This window comes from Salvelinus alpinus, chromosome 29, assembly GCF_045679555.1.
Source record: "Salvelinus alpinus chromosome 29, SLU_Salpinus.1, whole genome shotgun sequence".
Classification (NCBI taxonomy): Eukaryota; Metazoa; Chordata; class Actinopteri; order Salmoniformes; family Salmonidae; genus Salvelinus; species Salvelinus alpinus.
The window spans coordinates 39,322,425-39,344,241 of NC_092114.1; the positions used below are offsets into that span (position 1 = coordinate 39,322,425).

Consider the following 21,817-nt stretch of genomic DNA (forward strand, 5'->3'; position numbering starts at 1 on the left):
CTGCCATTGTGTTTGCGTGTGAGCTGTGCATTGTGGATGAGGAGTGGATGAGCGGACACACAAACAGGGGCCAGCGACACCGTACAGGGAACAGAACAGATGCAAATGAAACGTGTAAAAAAATGGCAAAACATGGAGAAATAAGACGTACCAGATGCAACAACGACTTCTAGGAGAGGCTCTCTCAGTATGAGGACAAAAGCCTCTCTGTGTGTGTCACATGAATGTATACACTTAAGGTGAAACAAATGATGCACACACAAGGGCCTCAGTATATATTCACAAAAACACAGTTACCACCCTTGTGCCTGAAACTCAAACCCACACAACTTCTTAAATCCGGCAACAAGCGTGCTGGAAATAAAAGAGCAGGGAAAACACTAATTAACTGTAAACAAAGTCCACGGTACTAAACTAATGAAGATATTCATGAGTCGGAGAACACCAGGGATGAGGTGGCGGAGACACCGAGAGAGAAACAGATAGCAGAAGAGGACTAGAAAAGAGTGGGAGAGAGAGATGGGAGAGAATGAAAGATAGAATGAGAGCGGGAGGGGAAGAAAGAGAGAGTATTTCAGGAGGGGTGAGAACCCTTCCTCCCCGGGGCCCCATGTCTCTCCAGCCCTTTAATGTCTTTAATTAAAGCGAACAGAACTATCTGCTGCTCCCTTGGAGTACCATTACTGAAGCAACATTTAGCTACAGCTCAGCTAATAGGGGAGGGGGAAAGGGAGAGGGTTCAACTCTAATGATGGCATGAAAAGAAAGGGGGACGAAGGAAGTCATCGTGGGGAGGGAAAATATGGCGGGAGGAGGAGAGAGGAGGTGTGAGATCAACACTTAAACAAAATGAAGCAGGCTGCCACGGCTAAGACTTACGGCGGCAAACGTGTCGCTCCGACTGACACACGATCACATTAAGCGACAGCTTGTTTAATCAATCTGATTCCTCTGAGCCAATCACTGGCCACAGGGGCAATTTCTCAAATGGCACGGACATGGTCTGGCCGAGAGAGGGGGAGACGGAAGAGGCTACCAAACCTCAGATGCATTTACTGTAGTCGTCTCTTTTGATGACATGGTTTAACCAAATCAGATTTTTGACGGGCAGTTTGTTTTCCAGAGATACTATAGGCATGGTCTTTCTGTTGGTCTGCATGTCACCGTGGAAGGACTAGTCTTCCATTGAAGCCTCCCTGCAGAATGTTGGGTTAAGCCATCAGTAGTGCCATTCAGACAATTGGCAGAGTTTTGGGTCAGAAAGGCACATTTTATTAGTTGAAAAAGATTGCCCATTGAACAGTGCATTATTTCAGTGTTTAAAGTTCACCAGCACATCTAAGACAATATCTAGAGGTAGTTGGAGGTAATAACTTTTATTGCCCCCCCCCCCCCCCCACCTCCCCCCCTTGGTCTCCATGGAGATAACCTTAACACAAACCCTAATAAACCCCAGGGCTAAAGTTAAGAATCCTTTTTGACTAAGACCCTTTAAACCTACATTTGTGCCAGCTAGATGTTGCAGATGACATGGCCAGCCCAATCTACCCTTGGTTGAGTGATGGTGAACATTGCCTCCATTTTGCCCAGGCACAATGATGGCATCCAGCTCAGCTTTGGCCTCCTGCTGTTTGTTGTGTTCAACCTCCAATCTCAGCCATGTCAGCAGGCTCCTTATCGTGATGGACAGCCACCTCTCACCCACCGCTCCACATGTTTGCAGATCGAAAGATTATCTGGCAACCTGCGGGTTCCCTTCCCTCTTAGAAAAACATACAAATCTATATCCACACAAATCAGATGGCAACCATATGGGCCTTGGGGCTTGTTGGAATGGGAGTGAAAACGGAGGACCACATATACAATTCATGGACTCCTGTACAAAGGAAACAATGAGGGAGAGAGCACTTTGCTAGCTTGCCTAGCTCCAGCGGTGGAACAAAGCATCTTGGGTAAATAACACAATAGGTGTCTGAGTTGACAGCCAGATAGCGGGTGGTAGTTGATTTATTTTCCTGCCTGGAAGGAGATTGAGGAGCCAAGGCCAGGACGACCTGTACTCAAGGCGGTGGATTTGGCCGCAATTGCATCAAATTGACAACAGATGGCACACTGTAGTTGGTGATTTGTATGCTGTGTACACCCACACACGGGGGTGGTCACTAGTTTAGAGGACAGAAGGTTTTCGATGCTCCACCACTATTAATTATTTGATTGAGAGTATTGCTAAGACAGAGAGTCAGCTGGTGAACACTATGATAATGAGCTGCTAATAGCAAAGTATCTCACAGCTTGTGGCCATACCAATCACAGGGCCATATTCTGAGGCAACATTCTCCTCTGAGCGACATGTATACATACATAAGGAGGTTATGAAGGCGTGTTTATGCATAGATATTTAAATAGGTGACATCTTGGAAAAAGTTTGGAAATTATGTTAGGATGAACAACACCAGTCTATAATCATCAATAGACTGAATACCACATTTTGTGCAGGTTGTTGATGATGAAAATCAAGCAACTAATTGTCAAATGCTCCCTATTTTTTTTTACTAGTTGCCTTTATTAATATTATTGGTGAGTGCCTTTGATCAACAGAGGATTTAAATTAATATGTGTATGCACTCAATTCTGTATATCGCCCTGGATAAGAACGCCTGCTAAATGACTAAAAATGTTTTTTTTAATTTTCTTTTTATGAAAGTCAAAATCTTATGAAACAGCTGGTCAGCTATAATATTTGTTCTGCAAATATTATTTTGAGGACATTCCTGAATTTCATGCTTCATAGTAATGAGTGTTGGTGGTGGGAAAGTTGGTGGTGATCAATTTAACGGAAGCATTTTGATATCTATCTATGCTGCCTTTCAACCTGTGGTCTCAGCATATACAGTACATATTAATCATTTGTTGCCGCTCACTCAAAATAGGCCAATTATCCACTGTGTAGCCCGCCACTGTGATATCATTCATGCCATATCATACAGGGAAAAATGTATATAAAATACAGAGAAAATGGATCTCTATGGAGACCTATATTTATCCACAAATCATATAGGTCAGTGAAATAAGAAAGAATGTTCTCTATTGGAATAATACAAAAAAATTGTCTGTATGCTTTCCTATGTTGAAGTTTTAGAGACACATTTATTTTCTTAACTTCTCAGATCGTTTTGGTGGTTTATTGTGACGATTTTGTGACATCACAATCAATGTCCCAGAATGCGTGGGAACGCTGAGTGGAACACTATCGTTACTTTCTTCCCGTTCAACAGCAACAAACACACCGTAGACCTCTACCTGTACGCGCTACGTCCGCCCCACACGGGGAGGGGTTTTGAATGCTGTTGTGCGACTGTCAAGAGTCACTGTAATTTGAAATCGAGGAAATAAGACGTCGGACTGAAGAGCAAACGGTCCGTACCCATAACTTACCGACTCCGGTCTGTTTTGCGGTTTATTCCTATTAGATTTCCCCCCTGAGAAATCAGTCAAGGAATATTCATTGCGTTCTGGTGTGGTGGTGGGGATTTCATGTCCACCCCGTCTTTTTAGAATGGCGAGAGACTACGCTAAACATTGCCCCGTATCACCAACGAAAAACAGTTTGCTGGTGATAGCAGCGATCCTTCTGATTATTCAAGGTAAGAAACATGAACATTTACTTCTATTCTGTCATCTCAGGTTATTTTATTAGCCTACCTCTCTCTGCGTGTTCTTTCTCTGTTACTATGGGTCACGTTCATTCAAAGGTTCGGGTATCGGGAAACAGACATGAGCCATCCACCGTCCCATGTGAAAAGCATGCACATTGTGTGGGTCACCCACACGGTCATACACGATTTCAGAGGTGGCGGTGGTGGATTTCTCGAGACCTGTTGTGGAAGTTGACTTGTACACAATACCGTCTGGTGCCTTTTATCCCGAGTTTTGGTACGCCATGTTATGCATGCAAGGTGTGGCCTCCCGTGGGTATTTATTTCTCAGAGCGCTTAGACAGCAGGTGTGATTGTTCTGAATCACCTTACCGGTGTGCATGTTCCGCTTCTACTCCCCGGTTGATTTCTTCAGGTCTGTTTTGGTTTCTTCAGATCTGTTCAGGTAACATGTTTCATTCAGACAATAGTGATCTAGCTGATCATTTACACGAGCAGAAAATAAGAAAAAGGGGTGTTGTACAACAACAGTCAGCCAATACAAATGGTTATGGGGTCGTGTTGTGTGGTGTCCTCTATCGTAGCCCCAAATCTTCACTGTCAAAACTGTAAAATTAAGATGGTAACTGAATTAACTACAAAGGAAGATGGTAACTACATATACCCTCAACACTTCTTTGTTTTAGCCTTATAACAATGGCAATTGTCATGTATCCAAGAACTCACCTGCATACAGCACAATTGAAGAGTGCATTGACTGAAAGCCTAACTATCAAAACCTGAGCATGGATATGAAAAAGAAAGTATGAGGTCACATAAGGTTGGACTGGTGTTTGACCTGAGAGAGTACAGCTGTCTTGTTTGTAGCCTGTTAGGGTTTAGGGCTATTTGATTTGTGAGGGATTTGGTGGTTGATCGCACAGTGTTCCGTAGCCCTAGTCTATGTGTTTACATTTACTGTAGCCTGATTCTTTTAATCATATTATGAGTTTCTGGGTAGAGGTTTGCATGGGTTTATAGGTCAAATAGATTTTGAGCTGGTTTTCATTGATACTCATTACTGGCAGGCATGAATTTGGGGAATTGAGGTGTCCATCTTGTCTGTTACTAGTGTTCTATTTGATAAATGTTGAATTCAGGCCAGGGTTGTGAAAAAATAAATACGCTTTGTGTGCTGTCATGTTTTTTTGGAACCCAAAGCATATTCCAGTTCTCTAGGAATTCTTCTTGCTCTTTTTATGCCCAAACAAATCCTTACAAACAGGTGTCAGTATATTAAGACCTGACAGTATGAAGTGAAGCGAAACCATTTCTGAATGTTCACGATTTCAGAGCTCAAGCAACATTTTAAAGCATCACGAATGCACTTAATATAACAAACACTCCCCCATCCTATACCCACATCAAAAAAAAATCCAGCCCTTTCACAGCATGCCCATTCTCTCTCTCTAGCCTATTTTCAGACTGTGCTCCAGCTCCCGTCCGGGCCCTTTGTTGGAGCAGCTTTAGTCATTGGTGAATTAAAAGGCCCAATACGCCCTCCATCTCCCCCCTGAGTTCTGGGCCCCATTGTTTATAGATGTCTGGTTTGTCAGAGACTCTGGCAGAGGGGGTGGGGAACGCAAACTGCGAAAATGTTTAGACAAAAGTCCCTGCACGTCCTCAGCTCAGCCAAATCAGGCCTCTCGCTGTAGGGGAATGTATCCACCGTTTCCTTCTTGCATGTAGAGGTTTTCAGGTGTGTTCAAAGACAATAACCAACTCCTATTATAACAACATTATCAAAAGAAAATCATTTTTAATAAATTTTTTATTAACAGTAAACCGTCTCCAAGGATTACTGTGGAATAACCCAGATAGTCTTACAGGGAAATGGAATAGAACTGCACCCGCATAAATAGGTGAAATGACGTGCGTTAACGAATGCAAATAGAATCATACATGAGTAGCCTTACGGAGGAGTAATGAGATTCGATTGAGACGTGTACACCATAAATAAATGCCCTCTCCACCGTTTGAGTAACTTCTAAATCGTTTGCAGCAAGTTGGTTAGGTCAACCCCTCTTGCTGATGCCACCGAGATGGTGGCAGATAAGCTACCGATTTTTTTTTTCTCCCAGTCTTCAAAAACCTCTCCACCCACCTGCAGTTTGAGATAAAACGGAGGCTAAAGAGATGGGTTTCTGAGTGGGCTAGGAAAACAACTCTTCTCTCGCCCGTCCATGTGCCCTCTGCCTAAATCAGAATGTCTGTCTTGGCTCCCTGCGACTCTCCTGCGTTAAACATGTCATTGTCATTCTGCACACCAACATCTCTCTCAGCCAGTGTCGGGGTGAAAATGTATTCGCAGCACTTCTCTATTTAAAACAGACACAGAATATAATTATAATTTTTTTTCGCTGGGCCAGTGCAAGCCTTATTAATTACTTTTATATCCCTCAGCAATTCCAGGGGTTGATTTGAAAATTGTGCCTGACAGCTGCAGCACAATGCTTGTCCTCACCACTTCAGTGTGCTTTCCTTCAAGCACTTCATCACGACATCTAGTCTCTGCAGACCTGGGGACCGCTCTGTCTGGCTGTTGAAAGGCATGACAAAAACAAATGCTGATTTATCTACACGGTCGAGGTCGTAACCCCTCTATGATATGTAATAGACGGTCTCTGGTCTGGATCAAACAGGAGCTGAGCACCGGCACCTTTTTCCACCGCTTTATTATCAGTTCACTTTTGTTGAGTCTATAGGCAACTTGAACCTGAGGACTAAACACAAATGGATCTAGTTGCTTCCTGTAGAGAGATCTTATTACCACTTCCTTCGCCTTCTGATTTTAATTTGTGCAGCTCCCTCAACCCCAGGCATCCAAGAAAAAATGGAATGGCATAAAATGACGTGCATGGAAAAAACGAAAACATGCATTTTAGCCAGGATGCATTTGTATGACTCTGAGCGAAAAATGTTTTTTTATTTTTATCTCAACTAGTGGCAAATGCCCCATGTTGTCTTTGGTAGCAAACAAAAACAGAAATGTTGCTTCCGTTTGGCAAATGAAACTGACAGGCATGTCTATGCCCGACAGTCTTAACCCCAGAGTCTATTTTCAGTGCAGAGGCTTTTAGAAATGTGACGAGCCTAATAGCGCGGGAGGTTTCTATGGTGATCACTTTGGGGGGGGGGGGGGGTGACTTATATTCGCCCAGTTTTCACACTGGGTGAGTGATTGCCGCAGAGGTTGCTAATAAGGTGCATTCTCTTTTCAAGTATGCTCCGTTGCATTTTTTGCATGCCATTTCTAGTAGGCCCAATCCGATGTACCTGGCGTATAAAACCCAGGCCTATACAAATGTTTAAATAGTTAAGACCGTTTAACGGGTGGGAAATGTGAGCACATACTAAGGTGACTTACTGTTTTTTTAGCATCACACATTCGTACACAGGAGGCTGGCAGAATCATCCAGCACATGGCACTGAACACAGTTAATCAGACACAGGAGCGTGATCTGATCCAACTGGAACACAGAATGATCGGAATAACACCATGTAGCCTCCATATTGAACTTGACAAGTTTGGGGGAATTGCCAACCGCTCGCTATTCCTGGAACTTTCTATAGCTTCTGAGTTTATTGCACTGCGAACACTGCCACTCTCTGTTGAGTGTCAAAATGCTTCTGGTTTTCTCTGAATCTGCCGCCCGGAGCGTGTCAGAGGGAGCGGGATGCCTCCTTGGACTGTGTCCACTGGAGACTATGGAGGAAGACACACGAGGCTTATGACGGCACGGTAGAGGGAAAACGGTTAAGGCGTTTTAGTGTGTACCATTTCACCGACCTAGAATAAGTGGTAATGGCAGCGACCCTCCACAGACTCTGGTTGTTCTCACCCGCTGATATGCAGTACATAACCCAGTGCCGTATTCTGAGGAGCACCACAACAAGCCAAGGTGACTGCATGCAATGTAAGGCATGGCAGTAACGCCGTCGTTGGCGCGCCTGCTTTCCCACAGCGCGTTACGCCTCCTTATCCAAGCTCCCCCTGGCCAGCTTGTTTGTTGGGTGGATTACAGAAGGGGATGGCATGAATTCCTCCGTTCAGGTTTTTGTCTGTCTGTGACTCACGGATGATGCAGGCTGGACTCTGCCAAAGGGAAGACATGGCAGGTCTCCCACCTCCATCATCATCATCATCAGTCACTATCGCTCAGTCGGTGTGTGTCACATGGTGTGACGCTCATCGCGTCGCCCCTGGTGATCAGAATGCAAGCTTCCCCAATGCTGGAGGTCATCTGCCTTTCTGGCTGAATTTGAAGAATTTCCAGATTAGCTTCGCAGCAAGGTTCACAAGTTCATTGGCAACTGTTTGTGTGTATTTGTGTATGCGGTGGTTTCCGTCCACTGCAAATATATTGTTTGTCTGGAAAGCACTGTAGCAAGGGTTTTGAATCAATACAGGTTAAGGTTACCCATTCGCTCACTCATCCCGTTGCCTTATATGGCCAGTGGAGCGAGACGGCATGATTACGGTGGTTCGCAGGGTTATTTAACATAATCGCTCTCTCAGCCTCTCTCCTCGCTGCTGTCTTTATCCACTCTTGCATTTATGCTCATCATCCCTCCCTTCCTCTTTGTCTTCCATCTTCACTCTCTCTCAAAATCAAATTGTATTTGTCACATGTGCCGAATACAACAGGTGTAGACCTTACAGTGAAATGCTTACTTACAAGCCCTTAAACCAACAATGCAGTTTTAAGAAACCCCCCCTCAAAATAAATATATATTATAAAAGTAACACATAATTAAAGAGCAGCAGTAAATAACAATAGCGAGGCTATATGCAGGGGTACCGGTGCTGGGAGAACCGGTGCTGGGGGAACCGGTGCTGGGAGAACCGGTGCTGGGGGAACCAGTGCAGAGCACAAGATCTCTCTTGTGCTCAATCTTTTCTCTTTCACGTCTCCCACTCTCTGTTCAAAGTGTGACCAGATAAGCAGTGAGTAACGGGAAGGTGTTAACTTGTGCCTTTAAGGCATGCAACAGATTCCTTGGCCCGCGCAAAGGTGATTAATAAATGTTTCATCCAACATTTTCCCAGGATTTTATGCTCCAGCCAGGCATAATGTGCCTCGATAGCAGGAATTGGTTTCTATTGATTGGTTTATTGTCGATGTTAAGCAAGCTCCACAGTCTGCCGAGTGTCTGCTCAGTGCTGAGAAATGCTGTCTGAAATGACACTGTCCTAAAAAAAACATATCTCGCCCTCTTTTCCTGTAAAAGGCTTACCAGCGTGATTACTTGTGAAAAGCGAAATTGGCTTTCTGCCCTCTGTCTTTCACCAACTCCCGTTCTGTCTCTCCCTCACACATTAAAGCCCGTCCTCTAAGATGAATCCCGGGCACCCTCCCTGGCTCTCTCTGTTGCGTTGATCCTTTCTCTCTTTCATATTTTCCCCCCGAAATCCCTCCATCTTTCGCTGACTCGGTGGCTGAGCGGGTCAGGCATGGTCATGTTTATTTGAGTGCTTATCTGTAATGGTGACCCTCAGACCGAGGCCACAAGCCTCCATCTATTGCCGTCTCTCTCTCTCTCACTTCACCTCTCGCCACGTCCAATCTTTCTCTCTTTGTACTCGGCCTCTCCAGCCACCATTTCCTTATTCATCCCTGTTCTCTCTCTCTCTCCTATCTTTTCAAGCCATTCCTCTGCACACTTTCCCCCCGAGTCTAGACGTCTACACACAGCAGAGCAGATTAGTTGGACTGTCTCACTTCCTCTCCCTTTCCCTCTCCTCCTGCTCAATTCAATTGAGTTTACCGTCTTGTCTTGATCAATATGCCCTGATTTTGCCAAACTATGTACATGATGCAGTAATATCTCAGAGAATACGCTACTCGCCCTCCATATCTCGTTCTCGGATTTCCCAGTTCTGTCATAGATTATTTGTCTGCTCCTGTCATTCTGACACATGATTTTCAGCCTGAGTTGTTGAACCCAGATATCATAGTGCAAAAGGCTGGAAGAAGTGCTTATTTGAACTATCTATCCCTGAGGAGTTTGCTGTCTCCCCCCCCCCCCCCCCCCTCCTCCAGCCGTGATGTTGCAGCTGTCTCGCTCTACATTGTCCTCGCTGTTCCCTCTCAATGCTGTGTTTGTGTGTGTTCAGGGAGAGAGAGAGTTCACTGAGAAAAGGCCCCTGCAGTTGATACCCCATAACGACCAACGATGATTACAGTTAGTATTGTTTGTTCATTCGCTGTTCTTGCTGGTCTGTGTTTACTAATCTAATTTTCATTTCCTCTTACAATTAATATTTCTTTAAAAAAAAACAAAAAAATGATTTTCAATAGCGTGCCTCTTTTCAGCACTTAGACCCGTAGCCAAGATGACATGCCTCCCCGTTCATTATGAATGAAGATATAAAAAATATTTCTTCTGCCTGAAAACGTATGCCAGCTCAAACATTGTCTTTGCACCATAAATCAGAACAATGTAGCACAGACTAATTGCAGTGTCGCGTTTGATGATTAATTAACGTGGCGTGTCAGAGCCTCTCAGAACCCCTACTGCTGCCTTACTCATACTGCAGACTTTAGGGGGGGGGGGGGGGGGGTGTATTGTACTGTGTGTATATAGGGTGTGTCTGCCCTGAGCGGACATTGAGCGGCACTGAGCGGATGACCCGGCGGACCTAGACAGACCTGTCCTGCAGGTACGACTTCCTACCTGGTGCCCTTTGCCCTCCTGCCTTCGGAAGTCCACAAAGCCCTGCGCCGTGGACTGTGTGACCGGTCATCTGCTGTCCTATTCATCATGTAGTCTATTTGGAAAAATGGAGCCCTGGCCTCTACAGACAGAATAGATTGCGAAGGTTCTCCCGCCCACCATCACTGTGACAGAGCATTTTGAGAGAGAGAGAGAGAGTCCCTTTGAAGCCTGAGTGCCGAACCTGTGCGAGACAAGCTCTCCCGCTGTTCTGGGATCTGTTCTCCCCTGCCCCGAACTGTAGCCCTTGGGATTCATTGACGATAAATACAAAAATCTGGATCCAGATCAACCTTTAAGTGGCTCTTGTTTTTTGTGTTTTATCCTGCGAAACGGCACTCCAGAGAGGAGACGCCTGTTTTTTGTTGTTGCCACTCATGAATGGAGGTGAATAGCTACTTTGCTGGGGTTTTGACCCCATTAGACCGTCGCTGTTTGTTGCGTGGCCCCCAGCCTGTCGCCGCGATCATTAGACCTTGTGTAAATGTTCTTCCATTATGGCGCGAAGGATAAGTGGGCTTCACTCCGATGCTATTCAGTTTCCAACAATGGTCCTTGTGGCCACGGCACATCTATCTCTGTTCTATATCTAGAATCTACTGTGGCGACAGGAACTCGGGCTGGACCTGGTTTAGAGAAACCATGTTTTTAAAGAGGTATCGTCAATAGGTAAGAGAGAGAGAGGGTGCGTAGTACTTCACTTTCTTTTTATAAGGACAACTAACAGTTCTGTAAGAGCAACGTAGCACAAATTCATTAACTCTCAAGGCCAGCACGACTGCGGAGAATTAAATGTTATCCATGTGGGTGGGGGGAAAAAATGTTAATGTATGGACATAACAATGCTGCTAATGATGATAGTGCACTGACGAAGTCAAGGCCGACTACGCAAACCCAAGGGACTTCCCAAACCCGCGCAGTCGTCCAACAATCGTTGGTTTTATTTCCTTGCGTCTGGTAAAAGCCCCTGAATTCCGTGACCTTTTCCACTCAGTTGCTAATTATATACCCAGGATGAGAATTGCCACCAGATTAGAAGAGCTCTCCCAGCGACACGACAATGGAGGGCAAACCGACCATGTTTTTTCTCTCCTCTCAGTGAGGAACCTGGTGCTAAATCAAAATGGTTTCCAGTCTTAATGGAGCCTTGACAGTATTGAGCTGTCGGGTCGAATCAGACCGCTCTCCATGTGTGGGAAGAGAAGACAGTGACACATACCAGATAGAGGTCAACGGAGGTCAGACAGGATAAGGTAACGGTGGACTGGGCGCCGGTATCTCCCTTGGACAGAAAACGGCGGGCGGACGACGACTGGAGAAACCTGAGGAGAATGTGATGCCCGAAGACTCTGAGGGGGTTTGTGCCTTGGAGTTGTCGCTGAAGAAACCGGATGAGTGAAGACCTATGATAAAAATAAAAATAATTCTGTCCAGCTTTGCTATTTGCCGTATCGCTGCACATTCTGCCTGTGGAGAGCATTAGTGCGTGTTGCTGAAGACCTCCCCTGAACTAAAAACCACCCCGCAGGCCCCCCGAGGGCCTTTTCCTTCCCCGGTTCCCCCCTTTATTGGGGCCTCGCGGTGCAACCGAGCTGTGTTTATGATTACTCTGTGTGCATGGGCGCAGCGCGTGCCAGTATTTTGGGGAGCTGAAGGGGGGGGGTGTATTCTGGGCATGCATCCACGTTCTGCCTCTGGAATCATCTCCCCGGAGTATCCCCCAAAACCCCTCAGGCGCCGCCCGGTTGGCTGCGGCCCAACTCTATTCATTCCTATATCCAGACGCAATGCTTTTTGCTTTTTTTGCCCTTCGTCACGTCCCCTCTGCGTGTGCTTACACTCGTTTGCAGCCCAAGAGTTTGTCAGCGATTTTCATTAATTCATCATCATCACTAGGCCCGGTGCTCCGGGGCAGAGGGACTACTTTATTCCCTCTCTGTTCTCCCTCTCTTTTCTCCTGCTCTCTCCCAGAGACCGGCTGAACGTGCTGCAGGCTGTGAGCAGACAGAGGGATGAGGAGAGTGAGGGGAAGAGGAGGCTGTGACGCCAGCCGCGATTAGAGCTATGACACTCCCCGATTTAAACACACATTTAAATAGACACCGCCTTGGGAGGGAGCAGAAGAGTAAAGGAGGGGGGGGCGGTGCCTGCACGTCATGCCCACAGGAACGTTTTTGCCCTCAAATGAAATACTTAAGCCGGCATAGATTAATGTACTTTGTGGAAATGTGGCCCTTCTGTACCCCCTGTCTCCATGTCGAAACGCTCCCCTTCCGCTTTGTCTCTCTCTCTTGCCCCCCCACCTCCCCTGTTCTCTCTCTCTCTCTCTCTACACCTCCCCTGTTCTCGCTCTCTCTCTCTCTACACCTCCCCTGTTCTCGCTCTCTCTCTCTCTCTCTCTACACCTTCCCTGTTCTCGCTCTCTCTCTCTCTACACCTCCCCTGTTCTCGCTCTCTCTCTCTCTCTCTCTACACCTTCCCTGTTCTCGCTCTCTCTCTCTCTCTCTCTACACCTTCCCTGTTCTCGCTCTCTCTCTCTCTACACCTCCCCTGTTCTCTCTCTCTCTCTCTCTCTACACCTCCCCTGTTCTCTCTCTCTCTCTCTCTACACCTCCCCTGTTCTCGCTCTCTCTCTCTCTACACCTCCCCTGTTCTCGCTCTCTCTCTCTCTACACCTCCCCTGTTCTCGCTCTCTCTCTCTCTACACCTCCCCTGTTCTCGCTCTCTCTCTCTCTACACCTTCCCTGTTCTCTCTCTCTCTCTCTCTCTCTACACCTCCCCTGTTCTCTCTCTCTCTCTCTCTACACCTCCCCTGTTCTCGCTCTCTCTCTCTCTACACCTCCCCTGTTCTCTCTCTCTCTACACCTCCCCTGTTCTCGCTCTCTCTCTCTACACCTCCCCTGTTCTCGCTCTCTCTCTCTACACCTCCCCTGTTCTCGCTCTCTCTCTCTACACCTCCCCTGTTCTCGCTCTCTCTCTCTACACCTCCCCTGTTCTCTCTCGCTCTCTCTACACCTCCCCTGTTCTCTCTCTCTCTCTCTACACCTCCCCCTCCATCTACTGTTAGTTTACCTCTTAAACCCAGCCCTCCATCTACTGTCAGTTTACCTCTTAAACCCAGCGCTCCATCTACTGTTAGTTTACCTCTTAAACCCAGCCCTCCATCTACTGTTAGTTTACCTCTTAAACCCAGCCCTCCATCTACTGTCAGTTTACCTCTTAAACCCAGCCCTCCATCTACTGTTAGTTTACCTCTTAAACCCAGCCCTCCATCTACTGTTAGTTTACCTCTTAAACCCAGCGCTCCATCTACTGTTAGTTTACCTCTTAAACCCAGCCCTCCATCTACTGTTAGTTTACCTCTTAAACCCAGCGCTCCATCTACTGTTAGTTTACCTCTTAAACCCAGCCCTCCATCTACTGTTAGTTTACCTCTTAAACCCAGCCCTCCATCTACTGTCAGTTTACCTCTTAAACCCAGCCCTCCATCTACTGTTAGTTTACCGCTTAAACCCAGCCCTCCATCTACTGTTAGTTTACCTCTTAAACCCAGCGCTCCATCTACTGTTAGTTTACCTCTTAAACCCAGCCCTCCATCTACTGTTAGTTTACCTCTTAAACCCAGCCCTCCATCTACTGTTAGTTTACCTCTTAAACCCAGCCCTCCATCTACTGTTAGTTTACCTCTTAAACCCAGCCCTCCATCTACTGTTAGTTTACCTCTTAAACCCAGCCCTCCATCTACTGTCAGTTTACCTCTTAAACCCAGCCCTCCATCTACTGTTAGTTTACCTCTTAAACCCAGCCCTCCATCTACTGTTAGTTTACCTCTTAAACCCAGCCCTCCATCTACTGTCAGTTTACCTCTTAAACCCAGCGCTCCAGCTACTGTTAGTTTACCTCTTAAACCCAGCCCTCCAGCTACTGTTAGTTTACCTCTTAAACCCAGCCCTCCATCTACTGTTAGTTTACCTCTTAAACCCAGCCCTCCATCTACTGTTAGTTTACCTCTTAAACCCAGCGCTCCATCTACTGTCAGTTTACCTCTTAAACCCAGCGCTCCATCTACTGTTAGTTTACCTCTTAAACCCAGCCCTCCATCTACTGTTAGTTTACCTCTTAAACCCAGCCCTCCATCTACTGTCAGTTTACCTCTTAAACCCAGCCCTCCATCTACTGTCAGTTTACCTCTTAAACCCAGCCCTCCATCTACTGTTAGTTTACCTCTTAAACCCAGCGCTCCATCTACTGTCAGTTTACCTCTTAAACCCAGCGCTCCATCTACTGTCAGTTTACCTCTTAAACCCAGCCCTCCATCTACTGTTAGTTTACCTCTTAAACCCAGCCCTCCATCTACTGTTAGTTTACCTCTTAAACCCAGCCCTCCATCTACTGTCAGTTTACCTCTTAAACCCAGCGCTCCATCTACTGTCAGTTTACCTCTTAAACCCAGCCCTCCATGTCTTATATTATATTATATTCTTTAGCTCACTCTGGCACAGACTGCCTGATTATTTGCCTTTTTCAAACCATTCCTCTCTTTAGCAGACATTCTCTCTCTCTCTCTCTCCTTTCCCCTGTGTTGAAGCCCCTCCTGCACCTCAGTAGGTAATTAGTGTTCACATAGTTGCTCCAATTCGCAGTAACACCTCTCTCTGTCTCTGTCTCTGTCTGTCTCTCTCTGTCTGTGTACACTGTCTTTCCTTGTCCTCTCTCTGCAAATGAGATAGGCTGGTACATCACATCCAGGTTGAAGTGCCCTACTTTCCCACACCTCCACCCCATGTTTATTTATTCAGATGTGAACGGGAGGGAAGGGAAGGAGAGCAAATGTGAGGGAGGGGAGGGGAGGGGGGGGGGTGCAATGGGCTCTCCATCAGTGACCAACATGAAGTGAGCATTTCTGGCATTCCATTCTTCGTTAGTGCGGTCAGCCTGCAGATGAAATGGTTAAAAGATTACAGATGAAGTTCAACGTAAAGCCAACGGAACTTGGTTTCTCAATGAGTTAAACGTCAGGGAATAGCTCCACCGCCTCCGCCAAGCTCGTTTCCATTGGGGTAGTAGTGAACAGGAGAGCCAATTTGGCGTCTCGGCAGACACTTTGAATGACTGTGAATGGAACAGTCACTCTATCCTGGGCCACCGTCTCAGTGGTAGTGTAGTATCGCTCAGCGGACACTCCTTCCTTCCAGAACAAATGTGGGCTAATGTGGCATCATATCGCTACGAATCTCCTGTGACACCGCTGCCATTGACCCCGACAGACACACTCGCACACAGACTGTCACTCTGGATCTTTGTCACTCCAGTAGTCTGCCAGATAAACTGTGCCGCGGTGCCGCCTCCCATCGGCTAAGGCAGCGAATGCTGGAGAGGGTCCATGCCCCGGCACTGTTGGAATAAGCATTGTGACGGCTCCATTAGCCGTGATGGCTGCAGGACTTCATTAGACAGTACCTACACTCTGGGGACACTGTAGGGGGGGAACCATGCTGGAGTTAACAGGAACAGGACAGGCTGACGCTGGCGTGCACCTAATTAGAGATCACACCGGGAGCCCGAGCGGAGGCCTTGTTTCGCCACGCCGGCATCCTCCTGAAGAGGTGTCCATAACAGCTGACCCGGAATCAGAAGTAAGGCGCTTCATACTGTGGTGTAGGTTTGGATCAGAGGATGCTCGGCTGAATTCGAAACTGTGCATAGGGAAAACAGCCGGGTAATCTGCCTCTATTTACCCACTGGGATAACGACACACAGGTGTTAATGAATAAGGAGGTAGCGAAAGAGAGATCTGACGGGAAGAAATCAGAGGAGAGGAAATGGAGAGAAAAAAGAGGTGGAGGGAGCTGCATGAAGAACCAGAATGGGGTGAATGCTAACAGCGAGTAAGAACAGCAGGAAAGAGCGAAACTACCGCAGCAGACGAAAGGAAGTAGTCGGAGAAGGGAGAGATAATGGAGGGAATTGTACTGCGTTAACAGAGGAGATGATCTGTCACTGAGATGGAGGGCGGAACAGAAGGCAGAGAGGAGAGAGGTGGGGTGGCCTCATAAGTAATGTAATCGAAAACCGGGGAGGGGGGGGGGGGGGGGAGTGCTAAGCTGACAAGGGAAGGTGTCTACGGTTCTCCGTAATGAGCTGAAGTGATGAAGGTCTGTACTCTGGGAGAGCACATCAGAGAGGGGCGAGACTGGGGGGGGATGATGAATGGGGAGGCCTGGCGTGGGAGATTTCCACAGAAGCCAGTGGGGAGAGTCAGAGGCTGTTTCGCATCGTCGGAACTGAGCGGCAATCTGTACAGATGTACTGATCTGACACTGAAACGGATGGACTCAAACGCCCTGTGAATCGACATCAGTAAATTCAAATGATGCAAGGGTTCTTCTACAGCCCTCATTGGTTAGAATTTAATTGAGCTGTATCGGTGCCGAGCTACTGATCTAGCTGACAGTGAAATGGATAGACTCCACACACCCTGTGCATCTCTATCCGTGAGTCAGGTGACGCAAGGATTCTGTGCAGCTGCCCATTGAATTAGGGTAGAGCCAAATGGCCAGATGAAATGACCACTGTTGCTCTTGCTGAGTGGGTAGATGGACGGCTCAAATGTTCTGCGTGGACCTCGGCTACTAAATAAACACACCAAGATAAAATCGGGAGAATAACAAAACACAATTTTTCGCATCATGGGCATTTCCTCTGGTGAAGACCTCACTGCGGCGTGTAGCCATTTGCTCGGCTCACAGACCTTGGCCAGGCTACATTTCCTCTGGTGAAGACCACACAGAAAATAGACCAGCCTGAGTTTCCTGACCAGTTTGTTTTAGCAGTCTTTTTTTTCTCCTGCCCTAGTTTTTGATGAATGTGAGAAATCAGTCCCACGGTCATAGTGGTGAACATGCTGCTACATGAAAAGGGGTCAAGTTCCATTGACTCTGTAAGCTGATACCCACGCAGGGCGCTTTTACCCAAAAAGGTGGGTGAATGTAGGAGCACCGCTTCACTGGTATTTTTATATGAGGATGTTTATGTTGAAATCAGACAGGAAAGACCTTGGTAGACCACGGTGACTGTGTACACTCACCGGCCAGTTTATTAGGTACACCCATCTAGTGCCGGGTCAGACCCCCCCCTTTGCACCCAGAACATCCTGAATTATCCGGGGAGTGTATTATAGGTCGGAAACGATCCACAGGGATGTCGGTCCATGCTGACGTGATGGCATCACGCAGTTGCTGCAGATTGGACGGCGCTACACCACCGCCAGCCGCCTGTACCGTTGACACCAGGCAGGATGGGTCCAAGGACTCATGCTGCTTACACCAAATCCTGACTCTGCCATCAGCATGACGCAACATGAACCTGGATTTGTTGGACCAGGCAACGGTTTCCTACTCCTCAGTTGTCCAGTGTTGGTGATCGCGTGCCCACTGGAGCCGCTTCTTCTTGTTTTGTAGCTGATAGGAGTGGAACCCGGTGTTGTCTGCTGCAATAGCCTATCCGTGACAAGGACCGACGAGTTGTGCGTTCTGAGATGCCGTTCTGCACACCACTGTTGTACTGTGCCGTTATTTGTCTGTCTGTGGCCCGCCTCTTATCTAGCACGATTCTTGCCATTCTCCTTCGACCTCTCATCAACGAGCTGTTTTCGCCCACAGGACTGCCGCTGACTGGATGTTCTGTTTGTCGCATCATTCTCTGTAAACCCTAGATAGACATTGTCGTGCGTAAAAAGCCCAGGAGGGTTGTCCGTTTCTGAGTTACTGGATCCGGCATGGCTGGCACCAACGATCATACCACACTCGGTCGTTTAGGTCACTTGTTTTGCCCGTTCTAACGTTCAAGTTGAACAGTAAACATGCCTGTCTGCCTGCTTTATGTAGCAAGCCACGGCCACGTGACTCACTGTCTGTAGGAGCGATCCATTTTCGTTGAACGGGGTGGTGTACCTAATAAACTGTCCGGTGAGTACATGGTTTGAGCAACCATATAACCTTGTTATTCTGTTTGTGCGTGCGTCTGTCACTTTTCTGATCGCTTTGCATGCCTTATCTGTGCTGTGACAGAGGCTTGGCAAGGTGTTAAAAGACATGCAGATGGATGGGGTATTTCCTGTTTTGTCTTTTGAGGGGAGACTGATGTGGTGCAGAGAGAGGGGAAACATGAAGGCAAGTGACTGAGAGGAAGGACAGACTGAAAGACGCAGTGGATGGGACTGAAGGGAGTCTGAGTGAAGAGACTCTTGGAGACGGGGGCTTAGCAAGTGATAAGGTTTCCTGGGGAGAAGCCTGCTTGGAATTAGAATGTTCTCGAAGCATACCTACCAGCTCTCTATTCAAACTTGTAGTCTTGTACATTAAGAGTCGTTCTTCATCCTCGTACGTTAGTTACTCTGGTCGGCTTATCGACACTTTCAAACTGCCATACCTCAGATTCTGTACTCACACGTGATCATCTGTATGTGGAGGCATATTTTCGTCATTGCTGTTGAGGATAGAATAATAGCTTTGCAAATAGGTTACATTAATATGCGACTATCCATCCTTGTATAGGCCTACATGGCTAGAGTCTGTTCCAGCTCTATTACCCCCCCCCCCCCCCAGCCACCCTTGGCAGTCTGTCTGCTCTGTGATGAGCGGGCTGTCACCAGATGTGTGACGGAGAAAGAACAGCTGTTGTTCAGCTTCACAGCTGCTTCGCCTCGTCCACACTGACTCCATCACATCTCCTTGACGACCATGCGTTCCTGGAAATCAGGAGCTGGGTTGGGGATCGAATTACATTCTGTTTACGACTTGTTTACGGTGGGCTTGATTGAGTCATGAAAATATTGATATTGTTGCCGAGGGAGGGATTTGGACAGTCTCTCTCGTCCAGACTAATCTCCCCCAAGGACATTTTGATATGTTTTGATTGAAGGGCACTGGTACAATATCTCGTGTGTGTGTGTGTGTGTGTGTGTGTGATAGTTTAGGACTGCTAACCAGATGGAACTGAGACGAAAGTTAAGACGTTTGTTGTGGCCAGAGAGTCACCAGAAACCAAAACTAAATTTATGGACTGACAAGGTTGACGCCCCACCTCATTTAGGTGCAGAGTGTGATCAGCTGGACATTGACATCCAGGAACCTTGGCCATGGTGATCTAAGCAATCGTATCTTTACTTTATTGAGGAAGCAGTGACTGCAACTTTATGACCTGCCAGTCACGTTGGTTTTATTGGAGTAGAGGTGAAAGGGACACTTCTACCGTCTCATTCGCAGGTGCTAGACATGAGTATGTTTTAGCCCAAGGATCTGATGTTATTTAATTAGATTTCTCCTGTTATGTTTTTTCCCCAACCCATCTGACAGATTGTGCCCGCGATCCGGGAAATCCAGGGATCAGAGCATAGCCAGATATGAATGTAATCAACGGGAGAGAGCAGCCCGGCCCCAGCCCAGGAGCCAGAGATGAGAGATTTGGGTCTTTTTTTTTAAAAATCGGTGTGAATCGCCAAATAGGGCTAAAAGCAGCAAGACCCCTAATTTGAGGACTTAAGTCACAAAGCCGGCATTATTTCACCACCCGCGTGTTTGTGATTTACCGGCCCAGAGTGAGAACTCCTGACACACAGCCGAGAGAAACCTCTACCAGGCTGGCTCTGACGCAACTAAACCCCTGAACCGCTGTTTTACCCTCACGACAATGTCCTTGCTGCGCTTCGAAATATCTAACGTCACCAAATATGTACCTAAGGCATGTCAATGAAAACACTGTGCAATGCATATCAGGTTTGCTGTATTGGCAGGAATGGTGTGCGCGGCGTGACCTTTGACTGCCGTCTGGAGTTGAAACGGAGGTTGTTTCCGTTGAACAGTGCACTCGCTGCATGTTGCCTCCCACTCAGGGTCGTAGTGTGCTAATACAGTAGTTTCCTGGTATTCAGCTAGCTAACCGATGGTATCATCGTCATTTCAAACAGTTGAGGGTTGACTGGGGAGCAAAACAGGGAAAGCATCTTCATTAGGGCTAGCCCAGTGCCTGGAGTGAATCAGCTGCTATTTGAATCCTCATCGTTTACAAGATGGCCTCCCACCCACTACTATGCTAGGTTGGGGGGGAAAGCAATTGCGCAATATTTGAGCTGCATTTTGTGCCCGCTTACTTAAACGAAAATGCAACCGACGTAGGCCAACGTCTGCGGTGCGGGGTATTCTTTCCTCGGTGGTTCACGCTGTTATTCCTCGATCAGCCTATCGCTCACTCTCAGGCAACAGAATAAACATAACAACCCCCCCCCCCCCCCCCCCGATGGAGTACTACAGTTTACAGAGGCTACCAGATAAGACCACTGTACAAAATCAATGACCAGGCAATTGAGTGGATGAGTCTGGAACAACCCGCAGTATGTTAATCACCCGTTTTTAATGGCTTACTGGCTGAACTGTAACAATGCAGTATGAAATAAACCCAGTCTGTGCAGGACTAATTATTCCTCCAAGGACCTTCCTCAAATGTATTTACATGAACCTTTCGCAGGATCTTTTCGTCTGTGTTCAGAAGAGTGATTGGTCTATAATACATACAGTTGAAGTCGGAAGTTTACATGCATTTAGGTTTTTCAACCACTCCACCAATTTCTTGTTAACAAACTATAGTTTTGGCAAGTCGGTTAGGACATCTACTTTGTGCATGACACAAGTAATTTTTCCAACAATTGTTTACAGACAGATTATTTCACTTATAATTCACTGTATCACAATTCCAGCGAGCCAGAAGTTTACATACACTAAGTTGACTGTGCCTTTAATTCCAGAAAATGGTGTCATGACTTTAGAAGCTTCTGATAGGCTAATTGACATCATTTGAGTCAATTGGAGGTGTACCTGTGAATGTATTTCAAGGCCTACATTCAATCTCAGTGCCTCTTTGCTTGACATCATGGGAAAATCTAAAGAAATCAGCCAAAACCTCAGAAATAAATTGTAGACCTCCACAAGTCTGGTTCATTCTTGGGAGCAATTTCCAAATGCCTGAAGGTACCACGTTCATCTGTACAAACAATAGTACACAAGTATAAACACCATGGGACCACACTGCCGTCATACTGCTCAGGAAGGAGACGTGTTCTGTTTCCTAGAGATGATCGTACTTTGGTGGAAAAGTGCAAATCAATCCCAGAACAACAGCAAAGGACCTTGTGAAGATGCTGGAGCTAACGGGTACAAAAGTATCTATATCCATAGTAAAATGAGTCCTATATCGACATAACCTGAAAGGCCGCTCAGCAAGGAAGAAGCCATTGCTCCAAAAGCGCCATAAAAAAGCCAGACTACGGTTTGCACCTGCACATGGGGACAAAGATCGTACTTTTTGGAGAAATGTCCTCTGGTCTGATGAAACAAAACTAGAACTGTTTG

General features: G+C 46.8%; 1 protein-coding gene across 2 annotated transcripts in view; it reads left to right on the forward strand.

The window, feature by feature from the left end:
- The first annotated feature begins 3,367 nt into the window (after positions 1 to 3,367).
- The window catches only part of LOC139558697 (poliovirus receptor-like), an 84,675-nt gene continuing 66,225 nt past the window's right edge, over positions 3,368 to 21,817 (forward strand). The window contains exon 1 of one of the 2 annotated variants that reach the window (XM_071374019.1): positions 3,368 to 3,644. In XM_071374019.1, coding sequence (XP_071230120.1) covers positions 3,557 to 3,644 — 88 coding nt within the window. In that variant the 5' untranslated portion in view covers positions 3,368 to 3,556. The remainder of the gene's footprint in view (positions 3,645 to 21,817) is intronic. The other variant, XM_071374018.1, reaches the window with a different exon arrangement.